At 35.6% G+C, this 16,198-nt stretch overlaps 1 protein-coding gene across 1 annotated transcript in view; it reads right to left on the minus strand.

Moving 5' to 3' along the window:
- Positions 1-16,198, minus strand: part of LOC125230410 — a 60,690-nt gene that overhangs the window by 25,973 nt on the left and 18,519 nt on the right. The window contains exons 6-13 of the mRNA XM_048135548.1: positions 15,322-15,471; positions 14,559-14,691; positions 13,894-14,012; positions 12,950-13,072; positions 12,018-12,223; positions 3,121-3,242; positions 2,748-3,037; positions 1,540-1,719 (exon numbers count right to left, since the gene is read on the minus strand). Of these exons, the coding sequence (XP_047991505.1) occupies positions 1,540-1,719; positions 2,748-3,037; positions 3,121-3,242; positions 12,018-12,223; positions 12,950-13,072; positions 13,894-14,012; positions 14,559-14,691; positions 15,322-15,471 (1,323 nt within the window). The remainder of the gene's footprint in view (positions 1-1,539; positions 1,720-2,747; positions 3,038-3,120; positions 3,243-12,017; positions 12,224-12,949; positions 13,073-13,893; positions 14,013-14,558; positions 14,692-15,321; positions 15,472-16,198) is intronic.

Raw genomic sequence — 16,198 nt, forward strand, 5'->3', positions numbered from 1 at the left:
GTATTCAAGTTCAGTTCAAGTTCATAACAATTTTCCTAGAAAGTCTTTATAAAGTTCTACTTTTGTGATTTTTTTCATATTTTTTAAACATATGGTTCAAAAGTTAGAGGGGGGGGGACACACTTTTTTTTCCTTTAGGAGCGATTATTTCCGAAAATATTAATATTATCAAAAAACGATTTTTGGAAACCCTTATTCATTTTTAAATACCTATCCAACAATATATTACACGGGGTTGGAATGAAAAAAAAATCAGTCCCCACTTTACATGTAGGGGGGGGGGTACCCTAGCAACTTGACAGTCCAGCCCGCGCGACCATATTCCGGTCAACCGTCCGGGTTTTTAAGCGACGCGCGCAGCGCGCTGCGCATTCACAACTTTTTACAAAAACGTCTGTATCTTCTAAACTACACAAGATATAGTTGAAAAAAAAATACTTCGGTATAAATGAACGTACAGTACTTGAAATAAAATTATAGTGATAGTAAAATATGTATGATTATATACTATAAATCAAGGTTAAACTTATGTAATCGAAAAAAAATGAAGAAATTTTTTATTTGACTATTACCTAAATTACAGGAAATTTTGAGCGATGACCCCCTTTTTTTATTACGTATTAGAGAAATATACTATTTTACCTTTATAATGATACCACAACCAACACATACAGTTCTCATGAAGATATCCAAAAAAAATTAAACAAATTCAAAATCAAACACAAACACGCGGAGTTTGACAAGGCACTGCCGAATTTATTTTTTCATTCACTAAGTAACGAGCGTACACTGCCATCTATACTTTTTGTAGCAAACTATGTAGTTAGGCTACGTTATTGTATCAAGAGAATAAGTAAATAATGCCGCAATATTTCGCTAGATGTCACTTTAATCAACTGTGTCTCCATCCCCTCTTTTGGATAGTAAGGTATCGTAGGACTGTCTACCGGAATTTTTTTTTGGATACTATGCTATCAAAACATTTTTTTTCACTTTTTATTTTACCACTTTGTCGGCGTGATTGATGTACAATTGTACATATTGGTACCAAATTTCAGCTTTCTAGTGCTAACGGTTACTGATATTATCCGCGGACGGACGGACGGACGGACAGACAGACATGGCGAAACTATAAGGGTTCCTAGTTGACTACGGAACCCTAAAAACGGGGTCAATCTAATTCAATGTTGATGTAGGAATTAATTCTAAATTAAGTAACAAAGTGAAAAATGCTTAAATATTGAGAAAACAAATTAAAGATGACAAGTTATTAATTGCTTTCATGCTTTGTTACAGCAAGTTTTCAGTAAATATGATCCTTAATTTGAATGATATAGTCCTTAATTTGAATGTAAATGTAACACTATTCAACCCTATTGAATTTATTGATGCCACAAAAATATTTTCACCAAACAGAAATATTTTGTAACACGATATTGTAATTTACCTACAATTTCAAAGCGCCTGTGAAAGGAATCCGGTTACATTCGATATTTGCAGACTAATTTTATTTCAGTCTCTTTTCTTAGAATATCTTACCCATACAGCAACCGTTGGAGTCGCTAAAGTTACAATTCCGTTTATCAGCAAACTTATCTGAAGTGGCAGTTTCCCACCGAAGCGTTGGCAGATCATACCGGTGGGAAACATAGCGATGCAATATCCAACGAAGAAAGCACCTAAGATCGAATCTTGTATAGGTTTTGACCAGTCGTACGTCTGGAAGATGAAGATAAAACATGAATTTTTTTTGAGCGAATTGAGCACTATCATAGATTAAATATAAGAAGATCATAATTATCATCCCATACATTAAAATGCGACCGCCTGAGAACGCGCATACACTACACCATACATAGATGGCACTACAAAAAATGCCTTGTTGCCATCGATTATTTGTAGATTGGCGTTAAGTGTCACTTTCGAGCCATAAATCAATTTCAAAACTGACTTAACGCCATTTACACGTATAATCGAAAGCTACAAGACTTTTTTTTGTGGCGCCATCTATCATCTATGTATGGTGTAGTGTATACGCGGTCGCATTTTAATGTATGGGATGGTATGATCTTCTTATATTTTGTCTATGGCACAGATGGCACTATAAAGTTTGATTTGAAATAGATCTAGATGATTCGGTGGCAATGCTAGCAATGGGGGTGTTTGGACCGATTTAGGTCCGGGGTAGCACTTTATAAGTCCTTTACCGCACCAAGGTCACCTAGATACTATACTGTAAGTGAAAGCGAGAAAAGGTTATTTTTGTTTCTCACTCGCACCTCACGTCGTTTTTTAGCTAGTTTAGCTTATTATTATTTGGTGTATGGCAAAACTTATTGCGGATTACATTTATTAGTAACTACCACAAATTTCGTAGAAGCTGTTTTTTGTCCTCTTGACAAATACTGCGTTGTTGATATCGAACATTTAACTTTTTTAATATTTGACTCATTAGATAAAATTGAATTATTTTCTCATAGAAAATATGTTAATTTGTATTTTTTAAGTAGTCTCACTACTATTATACTATAAACATTAAATAAATGTCATAAACAAAGAAAAAGTGACCAATGCCTCCAAGTGTTCGAGGTGACGTGTGTGTGTTTATTTAATGTACCTATATTTGACTCATGTTAAATTTAAGTGAATAAATTAGCTGTTTAAATGGTAAATATTACTATACGAATTTTTTGTGTAAAATGAGTGAAAACATATCAAAGACAAATAATAAATACGTAGGTACTTACCCGATAAACATTCCATATACCGTCTTCATCGCTACTGTTTGAACTATTTAGATCATAACTACTGTTAGTAACATTATAATCCAAACCACCAGTTATATTAAATTCTGTTTCATTTGCTTCAATGACAGTCATATTCAATATAGATTTGTCATGAGCAATGGCACTCGTCATTGCTACAATAGTGACTCCTAGGTGTGTTCTTGCCATATAACCAATCAACATGCAGATGAAGAGTATAATGGCTTGGACGTGACGGATTCCATAGCCGTAGGCAGGTACTTGTTTTTCCTCTGAAAAATAACTAATAATTTAATACAAAATTTCCAGAAGTTTTCTAAATCTTCAGCAGTTTTGTAAACTTTTGCAAACTGACCATTTTCACTTATCACTTCATTTATTGGCACTTTTTCATAAACTTGGTTCTTTTCCGCAATAGCCATTTTGTAAAATGGCGCATTAGTGTCGTTATTGTATACGGTACAATAATTATATACACTAGGAAATTAATGTCAGTCAAAGAATATCAAAATAGTGCTAAACAGATGCGAAAGTTCTTATCAAATATTGCTTATCAGGCAGATGTTAAAAATATCTAGAGTGAACAAAAATAAAATGAAAAAAAGGCCTATCATAGAATATTAAAGCTGTTTATCAGATATTCAAAATAAATGTTGGTTTATTATTATTTTAACAATAATCTCTTAATAATTGGACTTGAAAAACCTAGTAGCTGTGGCGAAAGTTCCAGGCCCCAGTGTATAACAATATCTACATAATTATTATGCATGTTGAAATTCCGAGCATATTAAATTTTTCATATTCAATCGTACTCACGAGTCCCTATAACGTGCTTCAGACCATTTTATAATTTTTATAATAACACAAGATGTGGGATCCCGAATATCCCGACGTCTACTACTGTCATTTGGAAACTTTTAATCACTGTCTATAAATTATTTTGACCTGATTCGTGGTCGACACAAAATGTTTTATTTATTGCCTTACAAACGTGGCTTTTTATCTCGCGTTTATAGCAATAACAAAACACTTTATATTCCACAGTAACTGCCTATTTCTCTGACGGGCTATATAATAAGTGACTAATGGTCGAACAATTTTATTATAACGTTGTGTATCAGTCGAATATCTATAGCTACGCATGCCATTAGCGTTAATAGCTTTTTAATATAGTTTGCATCAAATGATAATACCTTTTTAATGCGAATTAACGGATTATTTGATTATCAATATTATATCAACATAAAGGCTAGCAGCAGGGCTAGCACATGACTGGCGTGACATAGATCACACGTCTTTTTAACCGACTTCAAAAAAGGAGAAGCTTCTCAATTCGACTGAATGTTTTTTTTAATTTTTTTTGTATGTATGTTACTCGATATCTCCGAGAATCGTGGACCGATTTTTAATTTTTTTTTAATCGAACGGGTATAACCCCGAGATGGTCCCATTGGCACCAAGTCGGGGCCTGATGATGGGATCTTGGAGAAATCGAGGGAACTCTTCAAATGTTATAGGCACATGTAATGTTTTTAGTGTATTTTTCAAAGGTACACCAGTATTTACGATTGATGGTAATAATTTTATGTGACTGAGCTGATGATGGAAGGTCAACTCCTCGATGGTTAGGAGTTAAAGGATAATTATTTCACTACTGTACGTATATTCGGATTGATACATATAATATCAGTAGGAACCACTAAAAATCAATAAATAAATAAACTTAAAAAAAAACCGCCTTCAAAAATAAGCGCGTTACAAAACACGGAGAAACTAAAAAGCAAAAAATAGTAAACCTTTGAATTCAGATTTCTTGTCGTATTGCAATAATCTAAACATCCAAATTATAAACTCTGAAAGGCCAATCACGAGCTAGCCCTGCTAGCTGGCTTATAAATAGTAAAATATTTGAATCAATATTGGTATCATATCAGTTGTCCTCGTCCAGCCTAGCCGAAATTACAATCATTGACGCTATACGCCGATTGAAATACAGTCCAGCTCTATCTAACCAATATAGAATAACGATAGAGTTAGCTACGGTAACTGTATTATAGTAAGCGTTTGTAAACTTGCCTACGTACCCTGAAATTATATTTTTCTACTTGTTGACTGTAATCTGTCAATTAGGGTACCACAGACTAAACTATAAGTGCTAACTTTTCAGTGTTGGATACTCTATGGCAGTTCCTACTCAATTATAATAAGCTCATTATAGTTGACTTTAGTTAACTGTAATAATTTCAAAAATAGAACTTCATACAATTTCTATACTAATTTGCGATACCTGGCAAATTTTCCTGCATCTGAAACACATTTTTTTTTATCTGTCGCGTTATCGGCCAATCAGAGACGGTTATTACAAACAATTGGTTGCTAGGTAATTCGATGTTGATACAACGGTGAACGACTCTATTAACATTAATTTTAACTTACATGAATGATGATATTTCCGTCCATTGATGATGTAGATGATGACTCGTAGAAAAAGTATTGTATACAATAGTGATATAATTAAGCTTTTTACTCTCGTACTGTACTATTAGGCCACTCAGCAAGCTTCGTGGCGTGGCCTAAACATGGTACTCGACAGAAAAGCTTTGTATTATATCACGATTGTATGCCACAGTTTCGTTTTCTTTTAACCCCTTATTTGCCAAGAGTGGCCCTGAAGCTTTAGTAGTTTCATGTGCTCTGCCTACCCCATTATGGGATTGCATGGCGTGATTGTATGTATGTATGTATAAAATCCTATTGAATATGATGTGAATGTACAATTTGTGTCGCTTAATTTCAAAACTGGGCAAATCTATTTTGCTATAAGGTTGATTATCTTTCAGATCATTTTTCAGAATGGATTTACCTAAGTTTGAAGTTAAGCGACACATTTGATCTTTTAGAAAAAAAATCAACCACAGTTTGAAATGTCTGTTTTGTAACTTTTATGCAGTCTGTTTCAGAAGAATATTGTTCTTAAGATTCCGTTATCTAAACTAAATTCTACTATCATTATTTTGTTTAATTTAGTAGTTAGTAGTAATTATTTGGGATTTAGATAGTCATGTAGGCAACTTTATGACTACCAGCAGCCGTATTTAAATATCATAGATACCTATACATAAGAAAATATAGACGTAAGGTTTAAACAGGCATCTTCTTTGCCTTTGGCTAGTCTGTGGCCAAGGTTAAGCAAATTTATAATTAAAACAGTACGTGGAGTCCCTCCGGAAGAAGTGAAACTTCAACATAAACAACTCCAACGCAACATAAAACAAACAACATAACCTCAAAAATATTGGGTTGGTAAGAAAGTAATGAGCGATCGATTGAATTCCACTTAAAAATTTTGAGAGAGTTCTAGAATCTTCTATGGTCGAAAGTATATAAAGGGCGAGTCGCACAGTTTCTCGTCAGTCATTCACTAGCTGTCGCCGAGCTAATATAAGGAAGAAAATGGACGAATTAAAAGTGCATGTAAGGCATTGCTTACTATATGAATTTCAGTCTGGCCATTCAGCCGCCGAAGCAGTGCGTAATATATGTCAGCGTGTTGCTACTGAAGTTGTGTCTGAGGCCACGGCGAAACGATGGTTCCAGCGGTTTCGTAGTGGCGACTTTTCATTATCAGATCAACCTAAGTCTGGTCGACCGGTGACGATTGATGTAGCCAAATTAAAAACCTTAATTGAAGGAGATCCGAGGCTAACGAGTCGTACTCTTGCTACCGAGTTAGGCTGCTCTCATGTCACCATAGAAACACATTTACACGAGTTGGGAAAAAACTACAAATACAGTGTTTGGATACCGCACGAACTTGATAGAGATCAACTAAACCGCCGTGCCGATATCTGCATACAACTTCTGTCTTTTCGCCGCACATTCAACTGGTTGGACCATCTTATCACTGGAGATGAAAAATGGGTCTTATATATAAATCACACACGCAAACGTCAGTGGCTAGCTCCAAACGAAAAAGGAATAGAGGCACCAAAAACAGAGCCTCACCCGAAAAAAGTTATGCTGTCCGTTTGGTGGGATATTCATGGTATTATTCACTGGGAACTCCTACCAAGTGGAATGACTGTTACCGCATCAGTATACTGTAATCAGCTTGAAAATTTAAACCAAAAAATCTGTCAGAATCGTCCACAGCATGCTAAAGTTTTTTTCTTACACGACAATGCTCGCCCACACATTGCAAAAGTGACTCGGCTAAAGCTATTGGAGCTAGGTTGGAAAGTGATACCTCATCCACCGTACTCTCCAGACTTGGCACCTACGGATTACGCATTGTTCAGATCGCTAAGCAATGCCTTGAATGAAAAAAAGTTCGATGATCAAGCCCATCTACGACAGTACATAGCTGAGTTTTTTGAATCTAAAGCTAAGAACTTCTTCGCCGATGCTATTCATTCTTTACCAGAACGATGGAGACAAGTAGTAGATAACGAAGGCCATTATATTTTTGATAAATGATTAAAATAATAAATTAAATAAAAATTACAATATTGGTTATGATTAGCTCATTACTTTCTTACCAACCCAATATTTTGTCAAGTGACTATCACGTTTTTATTTGCATTGCTATTTGATCAAATTATTGTACTACTCATTTGCAATCTATCTAAATGTAAAACACACACATTACAATTCATATCTGTTCTGTCACTGACTGAGTGAATAAGTGAAAGAATGGAATGTGTGTGACGTTGAGCGTAACGACACTGACAGAATGTTACGCGCTGAGTGAGGGGCATTTCACGCAACGGAACAATGACTGAGTGTTACGCGCTGTCAGTTAAAAGTCGCATTAGAAGTTTCACTTCAAAAAAGCAGGATCTTTATAAACTTATATTATCCTGTACACTCTTATGAAGGACACCATATAATATAATAATAATCATAATAATCGCCGGTGAGTGTCACATTACTTTTTAAATTAAACTGTCTTAAAGGGCCTCTGCGCTGTTGGCTTCGGCCCCACGCACGCCTCCCAAAAGTCCGGGACCCCATGGTCCCGAGAACTGGAAAGATCATAATGTATATAAACTTAATAATGGTCTTTCAAAATAATGTAAAATCTGTGCAGTCACGGGACAGGCTCTGCCTAGTCTGATCCACTAAATGTGTGACTAACAAAATGACTTATTTTGGAAATAAATTTTACTTTACTTTACTTTATATACCTACTGATAGTTACAGATACAGCTACTCCATCTTCAATTAGTACCGCGGTGAGGTAAAACTTTCTCTACACAAAACCCAACTCTTCTCATGAAAATCAAATTGTCAAGAGGGCGCTGTTATTCTGATGTATGCGGTGACAGTTCAGTATTTTTATAGTATGAAGAAAATAGTTCTAATGAAATTCCGCAACATGGCGCGTAGTCATATTTAAAATATTTCTGGTCAGGTTTTCTTAGATAATCATATTATTATTGATGTGTTCCAGCCGGTGAGTAAGGCTGCCAGAGCTCAACGAGGGTGCGGTGTGTTGGTGACGGAAAAACCTATGGAACTAATTTATTCCGTCTATTGTCCTTTGAGTCGTCGGCAACCCGAACCCTCCTTAGAAATGGTACACTCCTTTTTGGTGTGTACTTAACACAACAAAAGGGAGTGTACAAGTTTCTAATGGGATGACAACGCGCATGTGACACTCCTTGAGTTGCAGGCGTCCATAGGTTACGGTGACCGCTTTCCATCAGACGAAACGTGTGCTTGTTTGCCACCGACGTAGCATAAAAAGATAATTATTACTATCGTGGTTTTGTGACGTGTCATATTATTCGTCACTTTCGTCTTTGTTAGAACGTGACAGTTATTGCGACAATTTTTTTTACATCCATTGGTTAGATCTGTCTTAAATCATTTTATTTCACCTTTAAGGAGACTTTTAAATTGGATATTCAGTAAAATTAGAAGAAGTATAGTTGATATTCATTTTAATAAATAAAACATAATAACAGTGAAAAAATGTTATCAATTACATAAGATCCATTTACTAATTAGGACAAATATACTTAAAATAAACACTTACAGTTAGAATACATTAGAGAAAAGCACCAGTCGCACCAAAATAGTATAACAAGTACACAATAGTAATAAATTAATAATTAAGCCTAATATAGCCTGACAACATTTTATTTGACCCTGAAAGAGTGTCGCTACAAACCGCTTTCATATGGCGGCGCCGGTAATGTGCGGACGTCATATATAACGGGGACATCGTGTACTGGTTTTTTCGTAAATATTTGTAGAAAATGAAAACATGGTTTTAGAGAATCAAAGTTTAATAAGAAATGTTTAAATACTCGCTACTTGTTTCCGCACAGTCTAAAATTCATGAATCTTGTGCCTTTATCGAAGTCGTCGATGTTTATTTTCTGGGACCTTGTTTTATACTGGTGTCAATGATGTAACGGCCTCCTTATTTCTATAAATATTTTTCACGGCAGAGCTACAGACACCATAAATAAGAACAAAAATTTATTAAGCTAAATCGACACCAAATATGATCAGTACAGGAGAACCGCACTATAAATTGTCAGTACCGGACATGTCAACAACCGATTTCGGAACATTGTTATCGAAATACTGTGAAATTCTTCATCCTTTTTTGTTGTTAGTAATTTATCACGTTAATTATAATTATATTTACTTTTTTAATATTTTTTTGGGCATATTTGCTGTAAAACCGTTAGAAAATTTAAAATATTTACTTCTCGTCTACATCACTGTCATTCGATGACTTTAACGACGGGTGTTAAATAGTAATCCTTGTTAGTAAAAAAAATTAGTTCAGCTGAAAATCCACAACGTGGCGAGGGTCAAATAAAAACTTGCCAGGCTATACATAAATAATCGTAAGTCCCACTACTGGAAACAGGCCGTCTCACGTGTGAGATGGTCGGGCTAAAGTCCTCATTTTAGCCCAATAAGGATTGAGGTTTTCAAATATAGAGGTATCTTCGAATGTTCTCTCAGAAGGATGCCGGCTTACTCACAATAATAGTCTCATTTCAGGCAAATTTGGTTATTAGTTACCTATGTCTTAACTTTAGAGTTGTATTGATTATTCAAGGATTAAAATAGAATAAAAATAAGTTACACAAACAAGTAACTGTTCTATTAAATCAAATACTTATGTCTAAAACACAACAATGATACAGAGAAAGAAATAAAAATATTAGAGGACAACTAGACTACCTACATCGGTCTCATATCATTAAAATATAATAATTGCGTAATATTCTTCTGCTTGTGCATATTTATGGGCCTTTAAAAAAGCTAGATTTATACTAGGATATCATTCCGCCATAAATAATTAACTACATTGACTATCTAAAAACTAACACAGCCAAAAGGCACTAAAACTAGTTATAATAAGTACTGGTCAATCTGGTTATGGGCCATAAAGCTACATTCTTCAACGAAATATCTGTCCCATCCCCTGGCTATTATTATCTTCATGGATAAGCAACTAACCAAATAATATCAATCGAAAATGTTTCAAAAACTTATTGGTACGAGTCCAAACGACTCGTGATTTCCGAATCGAGTCTTGCGCTCCTTAGGCGATTGACAAAAATTCCTACTATTTGCTATGAATTCGTACCACATCTAAAGTTTTATTCTCTAACCTATTCGAGAGTCCCACTGCTGGACACTCTCTCCTTTTAATTTCCACGACTTCCGATTTGATGTATCCTCAGGCCAACTGTTCAGGAAATTGTTCAGATTATCTCTGCTTGCTTCATGTATCCTATGCGGTAGACGTGACAGACTAACGGTTCAGCCACGACATTGGTCTAAGAGCAACAGCGGTGAGCGGCGACCATAGATTGACACAGCGCAGCGATGGGACTTTTCATTCGCACGTATGGCTGCCGCTCACCGCTGTCGCGCTTAGACCAACGTCGTGCCAGCCACAACAGACGTAAGTCTCATTTGAGCCTAGCGGTTTTTTAATCTACATTATCAACTCGGGTTTTAGAGCGCAGCGGGGTGTTCATAAAACAAATAATTACTTTTACATCTAGAAATATTGCAGTCTATAGCGCGTTGGCATGGCAAACTATCAGCCTTCGGCTTTGACTTCTTTAGTAGTAGCTGCACTGACAGATAATGAAAAAAAAAACTTTCTCGCTATAGCTTGAGTCACGACTTAATTAATAAGTCTAAGCTTTGACGGTCTCGTTGTCCTTAATGAGATGGATCTCCTTTGAATTGGCACCTTCTGCAAAATTATACAAATGTTATTGGTTACAATTAGATACAAAATGACTGTTGGTAATTTACTAAATTATGAATGTATAGAAGAAACTAATTAAGTCGGGTAAGTAAGGTACTTAAGTTATCATTTTGTTAAAGAATCAATTGCAATAGAAATGCGAAATCAGCAAAGTAAGGCCATCGTAGTAATGTAGAAATTGCAGACAATTCCCAAAAAGCGGAAACATTCTTGAGAATGTTCGCAGAACATTCTTGAGAATGAAACATTCTTGAGAATGTTCGCAGAACATTCTCGCAACATGCAATTTATAATATATATATATATATATATATATATATATAATTAGAATATACTTGAAATAATGTTTAAATGGGCATAATATAAAACTATATGTTATTATAGGTATAATAATTATTGTCTATTACAGTTAGCTATTTTGTTGATAAGTGATAAGTTACCTAAATTCTCACTATACTTACTTCAGGGAACATTTCGACTTTCAGACTTCACAGTTTTAGTCCTGATTTTTTTAAATTAGGTACCGAACTATTATTTCATGATGCCTGTTTTTGGTCATGCCAATATATGTAATATATGTATATACAAAAAAAAAAACAAACAAAATAAAAACAAAAAGATCGCTGTCAGGATCGAACCTGAGAACATCGGCATACGAAGCCAGGGCACTACCACGGGACTACGTCTTGACTTGCTGAGTTCGACGAAATTATGGTATAAACTACGAAGTTACTAAGTATTCTGATAAATTCTCGTTCTCGAGAACATTCTCAGAAGTTACCGAAAATTCTCATGAGGAATGTTCTGCAACTTTGGAAACTTCTCGACCGTGCATTGCTAGGCCATCGTAGGCCACGTCTTTGCCTTTGGCTAGTCTGTGGCCAAGTGTAAGCCCATTTATAATTAAAAAAAAAAACACCAACAGATATATTGGAGCACGCAAGACACAAATAATATACTTATCTAACTGATCATGATCACATTATTGTCAATTTATTAGAAGATCGGCAGCCCTCAAACCTGTCAGCGACTTAGAATATACTATTATCATGGCGTTATATATTATTTTCATACCGTTTTCATCGTCGCCATAAAAGTTCCAAGATTGAAGATCGACTCTTACAAAAACGACGAAGATTATATTCGTCACGATCTGAACCGCCACCACAACAATAAATGTGATTTGCCACTTATGATGATTTGCCTAAAACAAATTAAAAATCGTAAATATTGATAGTCAAAGGTAGTAAAATTGTATTTATAATGAAATTCAAAACCAGATCATTCAAGGTAGCTTTACCAGCCAATTGAAATGAGATTGGTTCGAACATAATTGAATGCTGTTTACCAAATAAATTAGATTGTGGGCCCTAAGGAGAATATGTATTGAAACGACAGTTAGACACAAAGATATTTTTATGTCTCCGTTAGAGCAGCGTTAAAAACAGCAGCGGCGGCAAGCTTCGAAAGAAATGGCGACATTATCTTGACATTCTTAGAAATGTTGGTCCGAGATAGGGATGACGACTACATAAAAAAATTGAATCCTGTTTAGTCTGTCAGTTAGATTGTCCAAAAATACTGAACACAATTTTTTCGCTTTTTCTAATTAATGAAAAAATACAAAAATATAGATCATCAAAGTTCCGGAGTGGGGCTTGTTGGCGTCACTTCTAACTTCTAAGTAACAATTGTACCTAGGCGTGACGTCACGCGAAACTTCAACGCACTGTACCGTCCTCATTTTTCGTTTACGAGAAAAAAAATACGTGTCTAAAATTCTTTGATAATCAAACTGACGGACTAATTAGTTTTTTTTTTAGTCGTCTCACCTATTGCCCGAGATCAAGATGCGTGGAGGAAAGAGATAAATGTCTTCAGCTAATGTGGAACATAATAGGGAATAAATAAACTCAAATAAATTATATACCATGTCATCTCCAACGATGGTAGACACTAGGAATGGAATAGACAGGCCTGACAAATTGGCGACCATGTTACCCAGCCCCATCATTGGACCTGCAAAATTCGGCGCCAAATCTATGTGGTTGATCTGAAAGCAATCAAAATAAATTACATTTAGACACCTCTTTAAACTTATAGCTTAGTAACTTAGATGCCCAGGCAGACTACGCGCACTTTTTCGATTTTTGGCGCTATTTTCGCAACTTTTGGTAGTTTCTTATAATGATGATATGTACCAATAACATATACTAAACATTTGAATTTTCAGGTTGGTATGAGATTTTCAAAATTTCAAACCTAATGCGGAGGCTGAAGATGTTGATTAAAAAAACTGAAAATTTGCACAACGGTTTCATAGACTAAGGGTCATTGATTGATAACTATTAGGTTTGGTAATTCCAGAAAAGTAATTTTTCACTCAACCCTAATGCCCATTTGGAACGCTCATAACTACTTAAACAGTTGGGTGTAGCCCAATGTATGCGGTCCACTGCCTCCGCGCCCTCATACTTAAAAAAGTTGGGCGTAGCTGGAAGGACGCGGTCTGCAGACTATATATATCTAAGTAAAAATTCTTGGTTTTCGTTATAATTCTAATTTCAATATATTCCGTTTACAGCCAGGTCTCTATGCATCACTACGTATAACGCTCTACTGGCATTAGATCAAGTTATGCATTGACGATATTGTTGCACAGTGCATACGTTTGACTTTCGAATATGTCAAAATCATTTTTATAAAAGCGATGCTCTGATGTAAATTAACAATTTTATGCCGGAGCCACACTAACGTGAAATGCTGTTTAAATCGGCGATGATGGACGTTTTTCAAACGGCCACACTGGGATCGCAATAATCAACGGTATTTCCCGTTAGTGTGTCCCCGGCATTCAGACACGTTTGTACTTACATGATACCCGGTATGAACTCCAGAATGTAGCCCCAGACTAATAACCAATAAGGTGACGGCTAACCAAGTCGTATTCACATAACACGTCCCTAATAAAAATATTGAAGACAATACCAGACCTGGAAAAGTAACAACCTGGTAACTTGAAGATAAAGTACACAATGAATAAATAAATATTATGGGGAGAAACAATTTGACTGTTCCACGAAAAACACAAGAAAGCCTTTATCCAACTAACTATATAGACAGGCAATCATGGTCGCGCGATAAACATCAAACCGTCCCTATGACGACCGGTCTGGCGCAGTCGGTAGTGACCCTGCCTGCTGCGCCGCGGTCCCGGGTTCGAATCCCGGTAAGGGCATTTATTTGTGTGATGAGCACAGATATTTGTTCCTGAGTCATGGATGTTTTCTATGTATATAAGTATTTATATATTATATATATCGTTTTCTGAGTACCCACAACACAAACCTTCTAGAGCTTACCGTGGGCCTCAGTCAATCTGTGTAAGAATGTCCTATAATATTTATTTTATTTTATTTATTTATTTATTTATTTATCGCACTATTTGTAAGTCCGATAGGGACGGCGCGATGTTTTATCGTTTATGGCGCGACCATGCAAGGCTATGATTGCAAGATATCCAGACACCCTTTACTTACCAACTGTATTACAAAATCTTCTAATATTAATAAGACTCATAAAATTCCGATTCTTCAAGAAATCTGTGAGGATTCCAAAACCTATTGCCATAAAATACATCGATATGTAAGGTAAAGATGATAGCACCCCATTCTGTAAAGAAAAAAATCCTCGGTAAAGGTTGATTCGTGGTTTACGTCATGGTGTTTTCAGTCAAAGGTTTATGTACTATCAGCTGCTAAAGTGCATGGAGAAATTATAAATGAATTCACTGATGAATTCGCCATGCACTTTTGCAGCTGATAGTACTTAGGATATGTTTCCGCCATAAATATGTGGCGTTCCATGTTTAAAGAGTCCACAAACTTTATGTGCAAAAGGAACCTTTAGGCATGGAGAGTCACATGAAAAGTTGTCGTAGCTTAATAATAGATGGCGCTGCATTCAAAAATCTTGACTGATAAGTGACAACTTTATGCCATACTATTCAAATTCAATATCCTCTATGGTTTACGTTAAGAGATTCTGTATTAGATTTACACACTATAGGGCTCATTTTAATAATAAATATTACATGTTAAATTAAAGTAGTTATGTACTTATATTTCTACGAGTACGCTCTATTCTATAAAATATTACTAGAAAAAATCCACAATATGAATAACGAGAAATTCTAAAATGAAAGTGAAATATCCCAGACGGCGGCAAATATATATGACAACCGACGACTTATTAAAAAGTTACATAATATACTGTAATGCGAGTATAATATAATATACTTACCTCCTTGATGTTGACGCCAAGGACTTTGTTCATATAGAGAGGTAATTGAGTGAGGACGAACAAGTAACCGACAGCTGAGCCCGCGTGTGCTATAATGCATGCCCAGACCGCTGAACTTGTGAGGATATGCTTCCAAGGAGTTGACCGCTTCTGTTTGAAAAAAAATCTGCTATTAAAAAGCAATGAGGTCATACTAGCAATGTACAAGTTGCAAAACAATCTCACCAAAAATTTCTGGAATGATCAAATTCTCATCCAAATCATAGATTAAATATAAGAAGATCACCATCCCATGCATTAAAATACCCTCTACGACCGCCTAAGAACGCGCATACACTACACTACATAGATGGTGCCACAAAAAAATGCCTTGTTGCCCTCGATTATTTGTAGATTGGCGTTAAGTGTCACTTTCGAGCCATAAAATGTCAAAAGTGACACTTAACGCCATTTACAAGTATAATCGAAAGCTACAAGACAATTTTTTGTGGCGCCATCTATGTGTGGTGTAGTGTATGCGTTCGTGGTCACATTTTAATGTATGGGATGGTATGTATCTTCTTATATTTAATCTATGACATGTGCAAATTGACAATGAGAACATTCTCTTGAAGATAAGGATGTAAATATTGTAAATCTTAGGCAATGATCTTAACAGTTGACGATTGCTTCATTTGATGTTTGAGTTACACACCATAGGAATAAGTAAGGGGAAGAGTTGTAACTCCATACATCAGTAAACGCGAGTAACGCGAGTTATTTGTATAGGCATAGTTATAGTGACATCTAGCGACAATCACGCGTCAATCACGCGGCAAATAGCTCGAATTATCAGTAGGTACCACTACTCAATACTAGGTGTCTATAGTGTCTCGTC

This window comes from Leguminivora glycinivorella, chromosome 10 (genome assembly GCF_023078275.1).
Source record: "Leguminivora glycinivorella isolate SPB_JAAS2020 chromosome 10, LegGlyc_1.1, whole genome shotgun sequence".
In the NCBI taxonomy this organism is placed as follows: Eukaryota; Metazoa; Arthropoda; class Insecta; order Lepidoptera; family Tortricidae; genus Leguminivora; species Leguminivora glycinivorella.